The sequence below is a fragment of the Aptenodytes patagonicus genome, chromosome 3, assembly GCF_965638725.1.
Source record: "Aptenodytes patagonicus chromosome 3, bAptPat1.pri.cur, whole genome shotgun sequence".
In the NCBI taxonomy this organism is placed as follows: domain Eukaryota; kingdom Metazoa; phylum Chordata; class Aves; order Sphenisciformes; family Spheniscidae; genus Aptenodytes; species Aptenodytes patagonicus.
The window spans coordinates 84,491,978-84,508,888 of NC_134951.1; the positions used below are offsets into that span (position 1 = coordinate 84,491,978).

General features: G+C 45.3%; 1 protein-coding gene across 3 annotated transcripts in view; it reads right to left on the reverse strand.

Moving 5' to 3' along the window:
• CAPN9 (calpain 9) overlaps positions 1–16,484 on the reverse strand; it is a 28,133-nt gene extending 11,649 nt beyond the window's left edge. For all 3 annotated transcript variants that reach the window (XM_076334076.1, XM_076334075.1, XM_076334077.1), the window contains exons 1-10: positions 16,377–16,484; positions 16,055–16,280; positions 10,864–10,933; positions 10,285–10,403; positions 9,550–9,683; positions 8,784–8,952; positions 7,128–7,211; positions 6,805–6,890; positions 4,912–4,989; positions 261–421 (exon numbers count right to left, since the gene is read on the reverse strand). In XM_076334076.1, the coding sequence (XP_076190191.1) occupies positions 261–421; positions 4,912–4,989; positions 6,805–6,890; positions 7,128–7,211; positions 8,784–8,952; positions 9,550–9,683; positions 10,285–10,403; positions 10,864–10,933; positions 16,055–16,267 (1,114 nt within the window). In that variant the 5' untranslated portion in view covers positions 16,268–16,280; positions 16,377–16,484. The remainder of the gene's footprint in view (positions 1–260; positions 422–4,911; positions 4,990–6,804; positions 6,891–7,127; positions 7,212–8,783; positions 8,953–9,549; positions 9,684–10,284; positions 10,404–10,863; positions 10,934–16,054; positions 16,281–16,376) is intronic.
• Between the last annotated feature and the right edge of the window lie 427 nt (positions 16,485–16,911).

Below are 16,911 nucleotides of genomic sequence, written 5' to 3' on the forward strand. Positions count from 1 at the left end.
GAGCTAGTCCTGCTTATGCAAAGGTAAATGAGAGGCAAATCAGATCCAACGAACTTGAGAGTAAAGAAAGCAGCTCTTTTACTGCAAAGTCTCAAGTGGGACCATATGAACATTTGTCCCTTTGGCTGGTTCCTGCTAGCTGAGACTCAGCTGGCCTGAGCTGCACCTGCAATTCTGGCTATGGGGTAACAGGAAAGGTGGCTGAGGGTGGGTAAATATTTCAGTGCCTGCTTCTCATTTTCAAAGCAGTATCTATTTACCTAGAAAATTTCTACACCCTCCTGCGGTGGATCCCCGGACCCAGCTCCCCTGGTGGATGGTCACCTCCCACTTGTGGGCAGTGCTGTCTTCCAGGGCATCTGGAGTCAGGTTGCAGATCTCAACTTTGTCAAAATGCATTTTGAAGTCTTCAAATTTCATCCTGAACGAAAGACGTGGGAAGGAACAGGCAGTCATTCACTTCAGGGAAGGATGCCCAGCAGAAGTACTTACTCCCCAGAGTCCCAGGGCCAGATCACCAGCTCGTATGGATCTGAATAGTTTCAGTGACCATGGAGATATGCCAATGTACACCAGGGGAGAAGCTAGCTCTCACTCACTGTGGTGTAAAACACAAGCAATCTTATTGTCTGGGTCTGATTCTGACATCTCTTACACCTTTCTTTTTACGCTATAACTCTGTTCATTTTATTCAGTTACAGTTGAGTATAAGATGAAAAGAAATGACACTGGCACAAAACCTATGGTGAAGAGTTTTTTCACCAACACCATCCTGGCCTTAATGGCTGCATCTATATTGCTGAAGAGCCAACCAAAGGATAGCAGGCATCTGTGCAGGAGCTAAGTCTGCCTACAAATCAGCTATGTGTTCAATGTCAGGCGCATGACAGCACTACAAGGGACGTATGGTGATGGATTAGCCAAGTCATGGTATGATTAGCCTGTCTGCACTGCAGTTAAAGTCACATTTGGGCCTCTGCTAAGGTGCCTAGGCTCAAGTTGCACATGCTCCCCTCCTTTATGCGTGCCTGGGACCTTGTCCTAGCAAAAACATACACCAAACATGAAAGACAAAAAGTGTGTTTGGACTTGAGTAATGGCTCCAGCATGCCCTTAAAGGTGGTATAGACACTACTGCCTGCTACGGTGTCACATAGATTGCACTACATATATTTTATACCCAAGGTGGACACATATACATGGCCATGGGAAGGAGGAAACAAATGCCACAATATGGATGTTTTTGAGCTGCTAGGCTGGGCTGGTTGAAACTGGCCTGCTCAGCATGCCAAGAAGCAGATAAGCCATGTGATTTTATCTAGCAAGTAAAAGGGCAAAAAGATACCAACAGTCCTGCTGGCCAACGATCCTGGTGTTTAGGACTGAGCAAACAGCCAAGAGAAGGGACAGCCAGAGCCAAGCACCACTGGGCATGGTGTGCAGCCCTGGGCAGAAGGAACAGAGGAGGGAAGCTGTCTAAGAGACAGCAGCTTGCATGGTGGGCACTGCAAGGACAGGATGCCCATATGCTCTAAGACTGAGGGTAGCCTTGGTAGGCTGAACTTCCCTCTGTAAAAGGGGAGAGGTCTTAGGCCTTCCTGAGGGCAATTTAGCATCCAGATGCGTCCTCTGCTCTGAATCGCTATCTATAAGAGCCCCTCTCTCTCCATGGACCATAGAAATAACATACAGAAATCTCTTCCCTAACACGAACTTCTATAACTATTCTTTTTCTCCAGTGGCTGATGCCTAACAACAAAATGGAGTAGCAGGAGAGCAAAAGCTCTCCAAGACCACATGTTTATCTGCGGCAGTGACAGATAGGACCCAGCTAGCCCTCAGTGTAGCTCACCAAACACAGCTAGCTCCATTTTTCTGCTGCATAAGAAATAGATGTCTGCGGTGGTATTAATTTACACTTGTTATGGGCCACTTTACAACTTGTTTTTAGTGTGGGAAGAAACAGCAGGGTTTGCTTTCCTGAGCTCTGTCCTCTTTCTTGTCGGCTGTTCCCAGGTATTGCTAGCCCTAGGCACTGCTAATTCTCACTTTGATGCTCAGTACACTAGAGCAGGGCCAGCATAGCAAAATCTGTCTGTAAGTGGCTCGGTTTCCTGGCCACACTCTGCAATTTTGGGCTCTTTGGAAATGTGCTGCAAAGCAGATGAAGGAGTTGCACTTTATAGATCAGTTTGGCTCCTAAGAGGTAAAACACCTGTTCTGACTTCCCTAGGGCTGTCCTGGATTTGTACTGGTGAAGGGAAAACTCTGACCCTCTGATTTTAGAAGGGAAAGCACTAGGGTAAGTGAGAAGCTGATTTCTTAGCCAACCACAGGATGCCTTCTTTGCATCTAGTAGAAGCATCTGGACAAGACCGATCTGAACTGCTAATATGTAGCCAAAATATCTTTGGGGTAGTTAATGAGGTCAGCAGGCCCTCAGCATGTTACCATGAAGATTTTCTTCAGTCCTCACAAATCCAAAGAACAAAAAGGACAAAAGGTCTTATCAGACCATGTTTCCCACCTTGGCTGCCTTATCCCATGTAGTACTCTACAGCTGTGCTGCCTTTTTGCATTGACTGAAGACATGCTGATGATATGACACTTATGTTGCTTTAAATGTTCCATAGTTTTTGATCTAATTTCCCTCGCTGTACTACCCTTCCTCCTAGCCTTCCTGTTCCACCTAGGATGAAATCTAACACAATACATGAGAATAAACAGGTATATTTAATCTTCCTCTCTTTCATTTAACAGAAATGAGCCTGTGTAGGGGAAATGACCATTGCTTTGTCTGCAGTCAACACATGGAATAAGCTGGGTCCAAAACCTGCAGCACAGTTACAGAATTTGTTCATGAGTGCATAGTAGGTTTCCTGAGCTTCCTTTCAGCTTCCAGAGACATAAAGAAATGATGTACAAAGAGCTTGCTGACTGTAAAACTTACTATTAAGTCTACCTCAGTAGAAACCAGTTGTGGTCAGCAAGGAGAAGAGCCCCATTGCACCTTATGTTATTTGCTAAGCCCAAAGGCAATGCATGTCATGGAGAACATGTTTTGAACTCTTGAGGACCTAATTACTTTGCTACTCACTATTTCTAGCAGCAGGTTTCAAAGCACCTCATAAAGATTACCCCAGCTTTCCAGGGAGGCAAGCCAAGTCACCACCAGGAGTGGTGAATAGACTGGCTGAAGGTCCTCAGCTGCAGAAGCAGAAATATAGCTCATTCGTCATCTCTTCAGCTAAACTGCATCAGCAAGAACCACAGTAGGAGCAAACTGAAAGCTGGAGAGAAGCAGCTATGTTCATCCCTTTCCTCATCTGACCATTGTAATGTCTTTAGGGATACATCACATTATTGCTCATGCAAAGTCTGTATGTGAAGCCTGATGGGAAACATCAAAGTGTGGCTTAGAGGGGGCAAAGAGGCAAACACTCATTAGACAAATACACAGAAGTCAAAAGGCATTAGGAAAAATAAGTCTGATGGACTGGGTGGAGGGTTTAGCTTGTATTAAACTTGCCTGACTGGTTTTGGAAGCATTTCTTATCTTCTGCATATGATTTTTGTCCACTTAACCTCTTCAGCAGAAATTTCAGTCCCAATGGCTTTTGTTTCTGCTCTGAATGACTTAGATGCTGGATGAGGGAGGCCAAAATTTGTCTGGGTATGCTCAACCTCATTAATTTTTATTGGCCTTCCAAGGGCTTGCTTAACTATCAGCTTAGCTCTGTTGGACAGATGACTTTTTCATGAATTTCATTGCTCATTCGATGCCTGCTTGCATACTTGTACCTCCATTACACAGTCAGGCTTTAAGTCATGCCCTGTATTGAGAGACTTGCTGGAGTTACTTGTGTTCCAGATAAAGTCTTTGCCTCCTTTTCATTCACCCCATAAGCTCCAGCTGTAGCCAGGTCAAAAACAGACAAAAAAACCCCACAAAATCTTTTTGGAAAAACTGGAATGCCCTACTGCATTTGCAGTGTCAATAGCAAAAGAACTCAAAATATCCTATGTAAAAATACTTAAATAATGGGTCAGCCACTGGACCTACTTCCCTCCAGGGCTATCGAAGTTTGGCATAAATCATTTTATGTGACTTAACGTGCTGCATTGTCTATCTCAAACCACTTTTCAGGCCTAAAGTTGAACATTGGTTTAACTTGCAGGAAGAATCTGGAATAGCCCCACTGCATACCTCTCTAGATTTACTTCTGTGTAAAAGGGATGAGCATCTGGCCCTAGAAAATGTGACCAGACACATTGTCACTAGTGCACAGCATGGTTGATGTAGGGGGGGATCATGTGCAACTCAGCCATCTGCTCTGACTGAGATCGTGAATTTGGCATGAAGAACACTTGACACTTCTAAAGCAATTTCCACCATGGTTTTTTTTTTCATTTCATTTCATTTCATTTCATTTCATTTCATTTCATTTCATCTTTTCTTAAAATTTTCCATCATTTCACACATATCTTGGTGTTCTTTTACTTTCTGTAACAAGTAGTATTGCTTCTCAGGACTCCCTTCCCTTCCAGTACATGCCTAGCATCAACCCTGAAGGCATTTCATAGGTGATACAGTGCAATACAATGCTCCCTTCTGTAGAGCCTGCCTTTGTTCATAGGAAGGATTTAAAGGGCGTTACATTCACGGGAGACACACAATATTTGAAATATGCTAATGCCATTAACTATGCTGACTTTATAATGCTTTTTGTTATTAAAATAGACATGGGCACACATGAAACACACAGAAAACCAAGTGAGCATTCTACCTGCCCTCTCCTAGGCCGAAACCGAGCATTTCCTTACACAGAGACTTCTTCCTTATTGCTCATTTTGGACACTTGCGCCTTGATTTCTGACTAGAGCCACACACTTTAAAAACCTGTGGCTTACCAGAACTCTCCATCATCCAGTGCTGCCTGAGATAGGCGTCTCTGCTCCAATGGGCTGATTGAACGCCACTCTGGAGAGCTGCAAGAAAACAAAACCAAGCTTTACTACGGTTATGTGGCAATTAATTTTCCCTGTCTCAGAACGACTGGCTGGACACAGCAGCAGGCTGTTCTTCTTCCAAATGTATTTTATTTGAGTGGCTCACACAAACACAGATGCATTTAAGAGGTTTCCAGAATCCTGCTGTCATTCATGGTCACAGAGACCCAACTAATGTAGCTGGAAGCAGGACCAGGCCAAAGATCCCAAAGCAGCTCCAGGACGGTCCTGTGTGAGTCGTTGCCTGCACGCAGAGTTGGGACTGCTGTCAGGTGTTGGGGTTGGGTGTAATAGGGCTATTGGTAAACCTCAAGATTTTGGTAAGTCACACCCCTCCTTAAATCTGTTTTTCATCTGTAGCACCATCTCCTCTTTTATGTTTGTCAGTAATTTTGGGCCAGATGTTTCTTCAAAATTGAGTCAATGGGAACTGAATAGGCTCCTTCCCCTGTACAGAGAGATTTGCTGGAGTAACTGGGGTTCCAGGTAAAGTCTTTGCCTCCTTTTCATTCACCCCTACAACTCCAGCGGTAGCAGGTCAAAACCAAACAAAAACCTGCTAAAGCTTTTTGGAAAAACTGGAAATGCCCTACTACATTTCCAATCTGTCATAATAAACAGGGAGTAGGAGGCATCTTGTGTTGAAGTTTTTAATTCCAGCAACCACTGTGAAATGTTAATACAGATTCCTGTATTGACCTGCGAGGCCCTCGGCATCTTGAGTTTCAGAAAACCTCCCAAGTGCAGAATCAGAGCTCTGCTTTGCAGAGGCAGCCTTTTCAATAAACAGCACAAATTGCCAGATGCCTGTCCTGATCTTAACCTCTCCGTTTTTTTGAGATTTAATCACTCAGTATATATGCCAATTATCTACATTTTTCTTTTTCAAGATAACAAAGGATCAGAGCTGATGGGGAAATACATAATTTATTTCTGAGTCATGTTAAGGACAGGGACATTCAAAGTAGTCCTACAGATGACTATGTGTCTCAGCAATTTTAAAGGGCCAGGCACGTTATGGCTCCTCTCCTCTTCATCTGTGTGAATAAAAAAACCTTAGTAGAATAAAGTGAAACAAAAATGAAGCCATGCATATGTGCAGAAATATATTGAGTGTATGTTGGGAGGGAATGTAGTGTTGTTTTTTACTATATATTTTTTTTCTTTTGTATTATTCGCACTTCGTTTACTTTTGGTAGTAAAAACAGATTGGTTTTCAGACCAATCCTGTTGTGTTTTGCGGTCCTTCCACAACTTTGGTGAGTACCACATGGAGAGGGTCTCATTTAATGGTCATATATAACCTCTAAGATTCCTGCCTATTCCTGACGTGTTTAGAAACCCAGAACAGTAAATGCAACTACAGACTCATAAGCTACTTGGAGGGGGTAATACAATATTAGTTTCCAGCTCATCTGCAGTAGGACAAAGTACGGATGCTGTGTTACAAGTAGTACAGCAACAGGTTTGCAAAAAATAAACAAAAAATCACTCCAAATGTATAATTTTTCCAGTCGGGAGTGTCTTGAAATTAACTTATCCCATTTATATTAAAGCATGAATTTTGCTAATGCTAGATTTTGGAGGGCTAAACAACCTTGACAGTATCCCCATAACTAAGCGACTTTGAAAACACTGAGGGTGACATGTTAGTATGGCAGTAATACTGTTAGGCATGTGCAAACTCTTGATTTAATTTTCTGTGGAATAGCTGGGGCTGCAGAAAGCTAGCTGTGGAGCAGCAGCTGGGATTTGGCCTTTGCGAGGCCAGCATGTATGGGACAGCGCACGCACTTGTCACTCCAAGGGCCGTTCCACTCGACCTGTCCCCAGGGCTTCCTTATCCTTATGAGCTGCACTTGTCGGCCCAGATATCTCACCTGGAGAAGAAGGAAATATAGAAAATCGTCAGTAGCTAGGGAGCAGGACTTCTCCAGTGTGCAGAGGCTGGGCAAGCTAGCGTAACAGCTGGGCAAAAGGTGCAGGAGATGTGGGAGGGAAAGGTGGATGGGAATTTGGATAACTCCCCCAGGATAACTCCCCCTGTCACCTGAGGTCGGGGGACACTCCCTTATCTTTTCCTCAGGTCTCTCCTTGCCCCGCACTGCTGAACGTACCTTATCGATGCCAGTCACGGAGTAAGCATGGCCCTTTATAAGGCCAAGGGGGGTTTTGGCTTCTGATTCGGCAACACTGCTGGTCTGAAATATGGGAAAAAAATGTGACTCTCTCTCTTCAACCTGAGATCGCAAGTGGTGCCTTCCAAGCATCAGATGGGAGGTCAGTGGCTAACCAGTACTAGGAACAGGGAACTTGTCTGTCTGCTCGATGCAGACAGTGATGGTGCAATGGTGCCCTTTGAGGAAAGGAAAGGATTTTTTTTGTTTGTTTGTTTTTAGCATTGTTCACTCAGAGGGAAAATAAGGTGGTTCCAGGCTGAAATACCTTCTCTGCCCCTGTGATTTTGTATCAACATCATCTACATTTCCGGGATCTCAATCTTAACTCCCATTGAAATGTAGTTTATGTCAGCTAAGGGATGGGAAAAGGTGGTCTCAGACTGAGATCAGATGTTGATATGGTCTCATTTCTTGTAAGAAGACATTGATGGAGCAGTGTCAGCAGTGAAGGGTCCCATCAGCCAGCTGAGTATCACACTCTATCTCTAGTTCAATAAATATTTAATTAGTCTTTGCAAGCAGCAAGGCTTCATCAGGAGAGAAAGGAAAACTCAAATCAGAAAACAGTGAACCCTGAAGTTCAGAGCACAGTCTTGAGTAAAAGAGAGAGCTTGTGGAAAAGCCCTGCTTTCAGTCAGGCAGGCAATGGGTTTGAGACCCGTGGTCTCCCTCAGCCTGGCCAAATGGTCAGCGATGAGGCTCTTGGGCAGAGGGCAAACGAAAGCCCCTCTCCTTCTCCCCCAGCCTGGGCACTTCCTTTGCCTTTGTTACAAGTGCCCGAAAGGGAAATGAAACATTTTTGTGCTTGGTGGGATTTTTCATTTGCTCTGAAACCTTTTTCTCCAGCTGCTCATTCTGTTGGAGAAACCTGGCACACTTTCCTTTCCGAACTCCCTTTCCCACTGAGCACAGTCAGCAAGGAACAGCGACGGGGCTTTCACTCTTGCTGTTGAGCAGCTCAGGCATTTTTCACCAGAAAGCCAAGGACACATGGACGGCTCCTTTTACCCTGGGTCAGACACACTGGCAGAGCAGTGTAAGTAACCTATGCAGGTGCTACCCACCAGCAACCTTTTCTCGGGGAAAGCTGGAGGTTTTAGTCTCTGGAGGGATAAACCTGACATACCCTAAGCCCCAGCCCCTGTTCACAAACACACACACTGATCCTGAAAATTGTCTTGAGTCCCCCAGGTCCTCACAGGTGTTGTTACAGAATTCAGGGCTAAAAAAACCCCCAATTTTGTAGTCTCTGGAACCAGTAAGTCCTCAAAAAGCTATGGCCAATTTTAATGCTAAGTGACCAAATAAGTCAGGAAATAAAGTTCCCTCTCACCGAGTGCTCATACTCATGTCATTCTTGCCTTAAATACAGTGGCCAACACCTGCTGAAAAGTGATGAATATTTTTCTTTTCAACAACTGTACTAAGGACTACATTAATATTACATATCTATCAGTTCATACCTATTATTTGCAGAGTTAAGTGCATAACCATCTACTTGTCATTAATTTAACCAGTCTTTAAAAAGTAGTTTTTTTTAACACAGAAACCACAAAACTAAACTGAGAAATTCAGACACCATTTCTTACTTACATCAATAGAGCAGCCCACCATTGAGCATCTTTTCAGAGCTTTCTCTAGGATTTCATAGAAATTATCAGGAGCCTTTTTAACATCATACATTTCTCCTACGCCCCCAGTGAAATCCTCCATGGCTTCTATTGTACTGCCTCCTTTCAGAGCCTCGTAGCTGCCATTCAGCCTGGAAAACACATGCTGACCGTGAGACACACTTTCAAAACTTTGAAGATACCCACGTTTGAGAGCTTTCTCACACGGGTGTAAAACTGCAGCAACAGCAAAAGAAGTACCCCAGAATGTACGCAGGATACGTGGGAGGAGTATTGGGATCATTCTGCTTTCCTCATTAATTGCATTTTTAATTCATTAATTTCTCCATATCCTTAAAGCCTGGGGCTTTTCTTTCTTTAGCACCAGTTGTCAGGTTGGCAAAGACTAAATATCACTGTGTGTCAGTGGCTTGCTACCTGCCAAATCATTTAAAAATACAGAGCTAGCCAGAACCATCAATTGAGGTCTCAGCAGAGACACAAATGGCAGGATTCAGGCTTTGATCCAACTCTATTGCTATCAGCTAGGGTTGCATCTAATGGTGTGCTGGAAGCTGGACCAGCTCACAAGAGATAGACATAACATCTTTTGATCAGGGCAGCAGCAAACGCAAAACCCACAACCACCACCACCACCACCACCAAAGAATACTGGATAGAAGCTGTTCACTTGAGTTGTGAATAATGTATGTACAAATAACCAATTATGTATGCGCAGTGTGACTTACTTGGCATAGGCTTTCTCTAGTAAGGCACTCCAAAATTCGTTGTGTTCAGCTGAGTGCAGGAAAACCAACCGGCCTTTGAAGGTGGGTAATCGGTCATCAATCACGACATCCAGCCACTCATTGTGCTGCCAAAACTATTTAGAAAGGATGGGGCATGAGTTTGCTGACAGCATGTCATCTCCTGAGCGCAGGACTCTGGTGTCCCAGCACTTCTAATTGTAAGTTAGTGACAGTCATAGGCTTGATTAGAAGTCATATGTAAATCATCCGTTCCCACTATACCATGCTAGGCTGCTCTGAAGGAAGGGTAATCTATCTTAAGAAAAGACTAAAAGTGTAGAGCTGTACTGTAGCTCCTTGTCTGGATAACATCACTCATGTAGCTACACAAGTGGTCACCACATGATTCAAGACACTTTTAGGACGCACGTATTACAGATCCCAGTCCAACTCCTTTAAGGTCTTATATCCTAAGTGAGGCTTGTGGGCCCAGGAAAATGTGAAATGATTTCTAAAGCCATATATCTCTTCATAGAGCAGAAGTGGCTATGCGTGTGCCTGTGGGAGGCTGACGTAGCCCTCTAGGTTGTTTCTCAAAACACAAACAACAGTGTAAGCTCAGCAATCCCTGTTTTTCCAGTGTCTCCTCTGCAACAACCGGCAGCCCCACTGCAAAATAGACCACGACATGTAATGACAGAAACGTATTCATGCTGTGCCAGATGTTCATCTTACCTGGAAGTGAAATATTCCAGCATAATCTGGCCCAAAATTTTGATCCAGTGGCACCACTCTTGCTAGTGTTTTTTCATTCAGTGTGAGAGAAGCTATGGCTGCTAATAGCCAGCAGTCACCTGTGAATTGAGAAGGGGGAAAAAAATCCTCATTTTCTGCCCTTCAAGAGGTGAAGAACGTGGTGTAGGGGCCAGACGAGATGTTATGGCAGTTAGCTGCCACCCCTCTTGAAATCCAAAAGACAGCCCATGTGTCCCCAGGAAGCGTGTCCCTGCCTGGCGAGGGCAGACTGTGCTGCAGTTTGGAGATGCTGGTAGACAAAAGGCTCCCTTGGGCTCACAATACCCTCGTGTGGAGATCCTTCCCTGATTGAATCCCACTGCACCAGGATGGTCCCTGACACGGATGGGAGGGTGCTACCAAAGAGGTGGCTGCGGGCAAGGTGAGCATGGGCGGTACCTCCAGCTTCACTGCTCCCACCAGTTCAGGAGGGACAACATGCCCTCATGTGTAAGGATATTGCTGCTGCTCCTCACGGGGTGTAGGCATGAATGCGTCCACTCAGGGGGAATCACTCACCAAGATCCCCTTGGCAGATGTCAGTTCTTGTGGCTCCTCTTAGGATAAACTTGGGGTCTTTGACAATGTCCTGCGAGAGTGGGAGAGAGAGACAGAAATGACATAGAATACGCCAGGAAAATGTCACCATCACTCTGAGCCCAGATGTGCAGCATGGTGTGTGCCACATGAGCTATATTATCCTGCAGCAGTGTAGCCACCACAAAAAACTAGGTGCGGAATCCTTGCTAATTAATTACAGTGTAGAGCAATTAAAGAATCAACTGTCCTCATTTTTTTCATAATTAGTTGGCTGCTAATGAAAGGCTAGCATTCTTTATTCATCTGTACGCAATTGCTAAAATATCATAGCACAACCTGGTCCAGAATCTCGACGTTAGGCTACAACCCTGTTTAATGGGGTTTTTTTTTTGTTTTCCCCCAATGGCTGGAAAAACTAAAATTGGCAATTTACCTTTAAATGCACTATCAAGCCTTTTATTTACCTGCACATAATACCTGGAACATACAGTGTCTGACAACCATGAGATCATTTCCTCCTCAAATAAGCAAACAACAAAGGTAGACTCCAGCCTTGTTTGTTTTACAGAGATAATTTTAAGGAGGAGCTAACACTAACCACCCTTGTGTGCTCAGAGGTCAGAGGGACTGGTGCTCATGGTGGCATTAAAGCAATTCTCAAGCATTCATTTGACTGTTCTAGTTCAATTACTACCACCACAGCCGGATAGAAAAATTACAGTGGTAAACCAATAAATGCAGCAGGAACACCCCTCTTTTCTCCCCTTTCCCATGAACTGTAAATTGAATTTAATTGATTGAACTGAATAGAAAAGGGAGGAGGAGGGTATCTAATATATTACTAGAGGAATATGCCTGTAGTTAATCAGTCTGCCCTGATGTGTTATTGCAGACCCTATGGCATGAAGCAGACCCTTCTGCCTAAGCAGCAGAAGCTTGCAAAAAAAAAAAAAAATTAAAGAGGGGGGACAAATAGAAGAACACATTCAGTCATTTAACCCCTGCATTTGCCTAGAAGGAAACTGAGTTGCTTTTGGTTCATATCACCGCATTTTGTGAGGCCATCAGGGAAGGATATTGATAGTTTTGTTCAGCTTTCTGCGCTTAACTGTTGAAGCATACGCTGCTGGCCATTGCTGGAGCCAGGACACTGTCCCAGTGAACCAGCACTGCTCCTGCGCAGCTCACCCTGCAGAGGCAATATTCAGGAGGAAGCTGGTTTGCATATTATTTGTTTGCCTTTGCTGGGGAGGAGGTGGCGGCCAGGTTGTGCCTCAGCCACAGGTGCCCCGGGGAGGAGGCACCACAGCACATTGTGTCCCCAGTGCGTAGAGCAAAGGGAAATCAAACAGCAGCTCCTCCTTACCTGGCCCGCCTGCTTGTTAAATACACTCAGTCTTGTTGGGACTGGATGTGAACAATAAAAAACACAGCTCATTGCCTTTAGACATAAATATAACAACGGCTGATAAAGTAGCTGATCTTTAATAACATGCCTTGTTGTTTTAGCATCATTGCTCCTGGGGAACATAATTCTCATGGCAAGAACTGTATTTAGCTGTTACCAAGAAACATCATGTGTTAGCAAGGGATGAGATAAAAAACCTTTCCACTAACATGGGTCTGAATATTAGATACATGGCTCATTGCTTATTACACAGCTCTACAACTGACATATGGAAAAATATTTTCAATCTCCTATGTCTAAAGCAAACAAAAAGAATTAAAAAAAAATCAATAAAAAGGATTGAAAGGATTTTGACTGGACCTGTGCCATGTTCTCTGCTACACAAAAGAAAACCACGCTTTACAGTTTTTCAGTGGATGTTGCAAAAATAATATTAATTTTAAAGGGGTTTTCAGACTGGATGGTATAATAATGTGTATCAGGGCTTTCAGCATGTTAAAGGACAAAACCCAGAGCTGGATCTTGCATTCACACACAGCATACAGTAATTCAAGGATTTGCCTGCACAAGGATATTGCCTAGAATTAGGGACGTGCAATCCTCAGACAGATGAAACAAGGTGACCCGTGACTCTCCTGATGCTACATCAAAACTGTGTTTCTTTAGACTCAAAAGAAAACAAACTGCATCCCCTGCGCCTGTCTCACATTGGTAGAGGGGGTACATGGAGACCTAAGAAAGGCTGAGGGTGAGGCTGTTTAGGTGGCCTTATTTCTGTGATTACATTTCTCTGCCTGATTCCAGCATACAGTACCTGTCACACCAGTTGCCAGTGACTGTTCATATTAGGAGAATTTCCTTCTTACTTCCTCCTGTAGACCATAGACTCATTTGGCATTGGTAAAACACGTCTTTCCTTTTTTGGGTTGGGTTTTTTCATTCTTCAACTTGTATGTCTAACTTCCCCAGACACTGAGCTGTTGAATTTATCCCAGCAGTTGAACTTAGATATAAATTAAGAAGGAAAAAAGGAGAGGAGAGGAGAGGAGAGGAGAGGAGAGGAGAGGAGAGGAGAGGAGGGGAGGGGAGGGGAGGGGAGGGGAGGGGAGGGGAGGGGAGGGGAGGGGAGAGGGGAGGGGAGGGGAGGGGAGGGGAGAGGGGAGGGGAGGGGAGGGGAGAGGGAAAGGGAGGGAAAGGGAGGGGAGGGGAGGGGAGGGGAGGGGAGGGGAGGGGAGGGGAGGGGAGGGGAGGGGAGGGAAGGGAAGGGAAGGGAAGGGAAGGGAAGGGAAGGGAAGGGAAGGGAAGGGAAGGGAAGGGAAGGGAAGGGAAGGGAAGGGAAGGGAAGGGAAGGGAAGGGAAGGGAAGGGAAGGGAAGGGAAGGGAAGGGAAGGGAAGGAAAGGAAAGGAAAGGAAAGGAAAGGAAAGGAAAGGAAAGGAAAGGAAAGGAAAGGAAAGGAAAGGAAAGGAAAGGAAAGGAAAGGAAAGGAAAGGAAAGGAAAGGAAAGGAAAGGAAAGGAGGAATACAATGAGAAAAGGGTCTTCTTCAGATTATTCTAAAATTTTGATAAGGTACAGTTTCAAAGGTTTAATTTGTAATGAAAAGGGATTGCTAAACAAAATCGCTAAATATCTTTCTGAATCTTAGAGCACTTAAGATTTATGTAGAAAGCAAGATATTCATCTGGTGAAGATCCATGTAGCTCACTGATTGCAGTGGGAGATTTACAGATTAGGGTAGCTGAGGGTATTGTTCACGCTGTGTACAAATGTGTATACATGTAATGTATACACATAATGAGAAAGCCTTCTCTACTCTCATTACTAAGATTAAACTCTAACAGGGTGTAAATCTGAAGACTAACATTATTTGGCCCTGCAGTTACCCACATTGTGCTACACTTCATCCAAGCTACTGTAAAATACTGGCAGTAAAAGCCAGTCACCGTGAAAAGCAGTTTGAACACAGATACCCTACACAGAGGCCGTGCTCTTGTGCTCACCCTCTCCAGCACCACAGCTTCGCCAGCTGAGCCGTGGCAACTAACCTGGCACATGCTCCAAGCCTATATCCCACTTGCAAAGTGAAAAGTGTTAACTTGAAATGGTGTTACAGTGCCTCTGTTTTGCTGCTGTTCCTGGTATATAGTAGAGATGAAACTGATTTAGCTTAAATGCTGAGGAGCCACAGAAGAGCGTAACTAAAACCCTGTCCTTACACATACTCTCAGCCTCCCCTGAGCTTTATTTCTTGCTGTGCAGCTCACAAAAGTTCACCTTTTTGCATGGTAGGAATTGGAGTGTAAAGGCAGATCTCATTTCAGTTAACTTACTTATTCTGGAAATGTTTCCAGTTCAGTGTACAAAGATCCTGAAGAAGACTGCGACAACTACAACGGACAGACAGCTCTCTGCTGTCCCTGGGTACGACACACAAGGACACGCAAGCTCTCAGCTGCTCCTGGTCATGTTTTACAGCAAAGTTTAACTATTGTGAAGCCCCAAATGGAAAAAAAGGCAAACTAGCACCTAATGGCTGGCCAAAGGAAAACTGTTCTTTCTCATTCAGTGTAGCAGGCACTTGCATTTTTGATGTCCCACAGCCCTCCAGAGCCACTGCACCAAAAGCATCTCAGCCCCACAGCCCCATCCTGTGCCTGGGGACAGCTCTAGAGCCCACCTGGGTTTTGGGGCACAGGCAGGCAAGGCAGGCAGCAGTGCCTGCAGGGGCTGCACTTATCATGTGTAGGGATCTCCTATTTTTTCATGGCTGAAACTTGTCCAGGAGTAATAGCTTTAATTCTGCTCTGCACTACATTAACTGATGCGGAGGCATTTGAACGCCTATCATTGTGGATTAAGTTAAGCCAAAATTTGAACCCATCTTTAAGCCTATTTTGTTCTTTTTCTCTCTTGGTATCACTATCACCAAAGGGAAGTTTTCTGCTAAAGGAGAAGCTTTCAGACTATGAAGAAAAAGAGAATAAACGTCAGTCATTAGCAAAGAAATGAAATGTAGCCACAAATTTTCTGTGGCTATAAGTTACAGAGTTAAGTGGGGAGAAGGAACCTGGAGTGATATTGGGTTTGTGATCTGAGAGCATGTGACTAGTGAAGCTTCAGGCTCTTGCTGTGTTGTTAGTGATTGTTATGCAAGATGCATTAAGAGATACTCATCAAGCCCTTAGCTACTGCTGAATGGCTCAGTAACCATGGCATGTATTTGTAATCTCTCAGTGTTTCACGACGGAAGTGAGCAAGTAAGTATAAGTCTCTAAAAGTTAAAAGGTTTGAATTTTTTAAGTTTAACCTTAATTATGAATTTCCTACATTAATGACACTTCATTTTTACATAGTTAGAACATCATCATAATGTATTTTACCCTTAATTTCTTGCATGTCCTCTTATTTTCATCTTAACGTTGCTTTTGTTTGGCAATAATGTAAGAGAGAAGGCTGATTACAAGTTGTTTATGCACGTACATAAATATACATGCATAAAGTGTGGCTATACAACTAGCTACGTCTAAAAAAGGGGGTGAAGCCTTCCAGCCCTCTCGTCCCACAGCTTGAGCTCTTTGTGGGTGACATCCCAACCCCACGCCGCTGCCCCTGAGGTGGGAAGGGTTTCCCCCCGCACTTCGCCTCCACGTCTCCCTGAACACGCCATGTGTTTGGTGCAATCTCAAAGTACAGCAATGTCTGACTTCGGGCAGGATGAAAGGAGAGAAAGGCTCACCCTCCTCTGTGCAACGGCATACTCACCGTGGGCCTCTTCCAGATGAAGGGAATAGGTGGCTTTTCACTGAAGAAGAGAGAAGAGTTGCAGGCAGGGAAGTCGGGGTCCTCGAAGAGGACCCCCTTGCACAGGCATTCCTGCTTCAGCTCCTTGTAGGCCTTCCCCGAGCTGTGGGTGGCACGCGCGGCCCCGGGCAGTGCAGGTGGCCTCAGCTTCGAGTCCCGGTACAGATAGGGCATGGCTCCCTCCTGCCTGCCAGAGAGAGATCCCAGGGAGCCGAGGCTTAGCAGGCGGTAGGGGCAGAAGGAGGTGGGGAACAGGAGGAAAAAGAAGAGGGAGCAACAATACCTCTAGTGCCTTGCAAAGGAAAAGGGGGAGGAAAGGAGTGTGCTGTGGGGAAGCCGGTGGCGTCCTCCAGCCCTCCTCTATCGCACCTCCTTGAACCGCAGTGCGAGACCGACCTCCTCCAAACAGCAGCAGAGACAAAACACCCTGAAAGCAAATAGGGAAGGAAGGCGGCCAGCCCCGGCCACGCCAGCCACTCAGCCGGGAGCGGGAGCGCCCGTCGGGGAAGGGTGTGCTCAGGGCCTGAGCATTCCCCAGCAGGCACGGGCCAGGCAGGAGGTTGTCGCTGGGCCAGGGATGACTTTGAGGTACACAGCACCCAGCCAGAGCCCTCCATCATGCCTGGGAGGGAAACCAGAGGTTCACGGCGGGGTGTAACCACTGTTTCTCACAGGTGGGAGAGCAGCCCGGTATGGCTGGTGGTGGGGCCACCCCAGCAGGCAGGTGTTGTCCTCACTGGATGACACGCAGGAGGGAGAGCAGGGCTGAGAGGTGGCCAGGGGCTGGGCCAGTCTGCTGGGGGAATCTGGCTACGGGG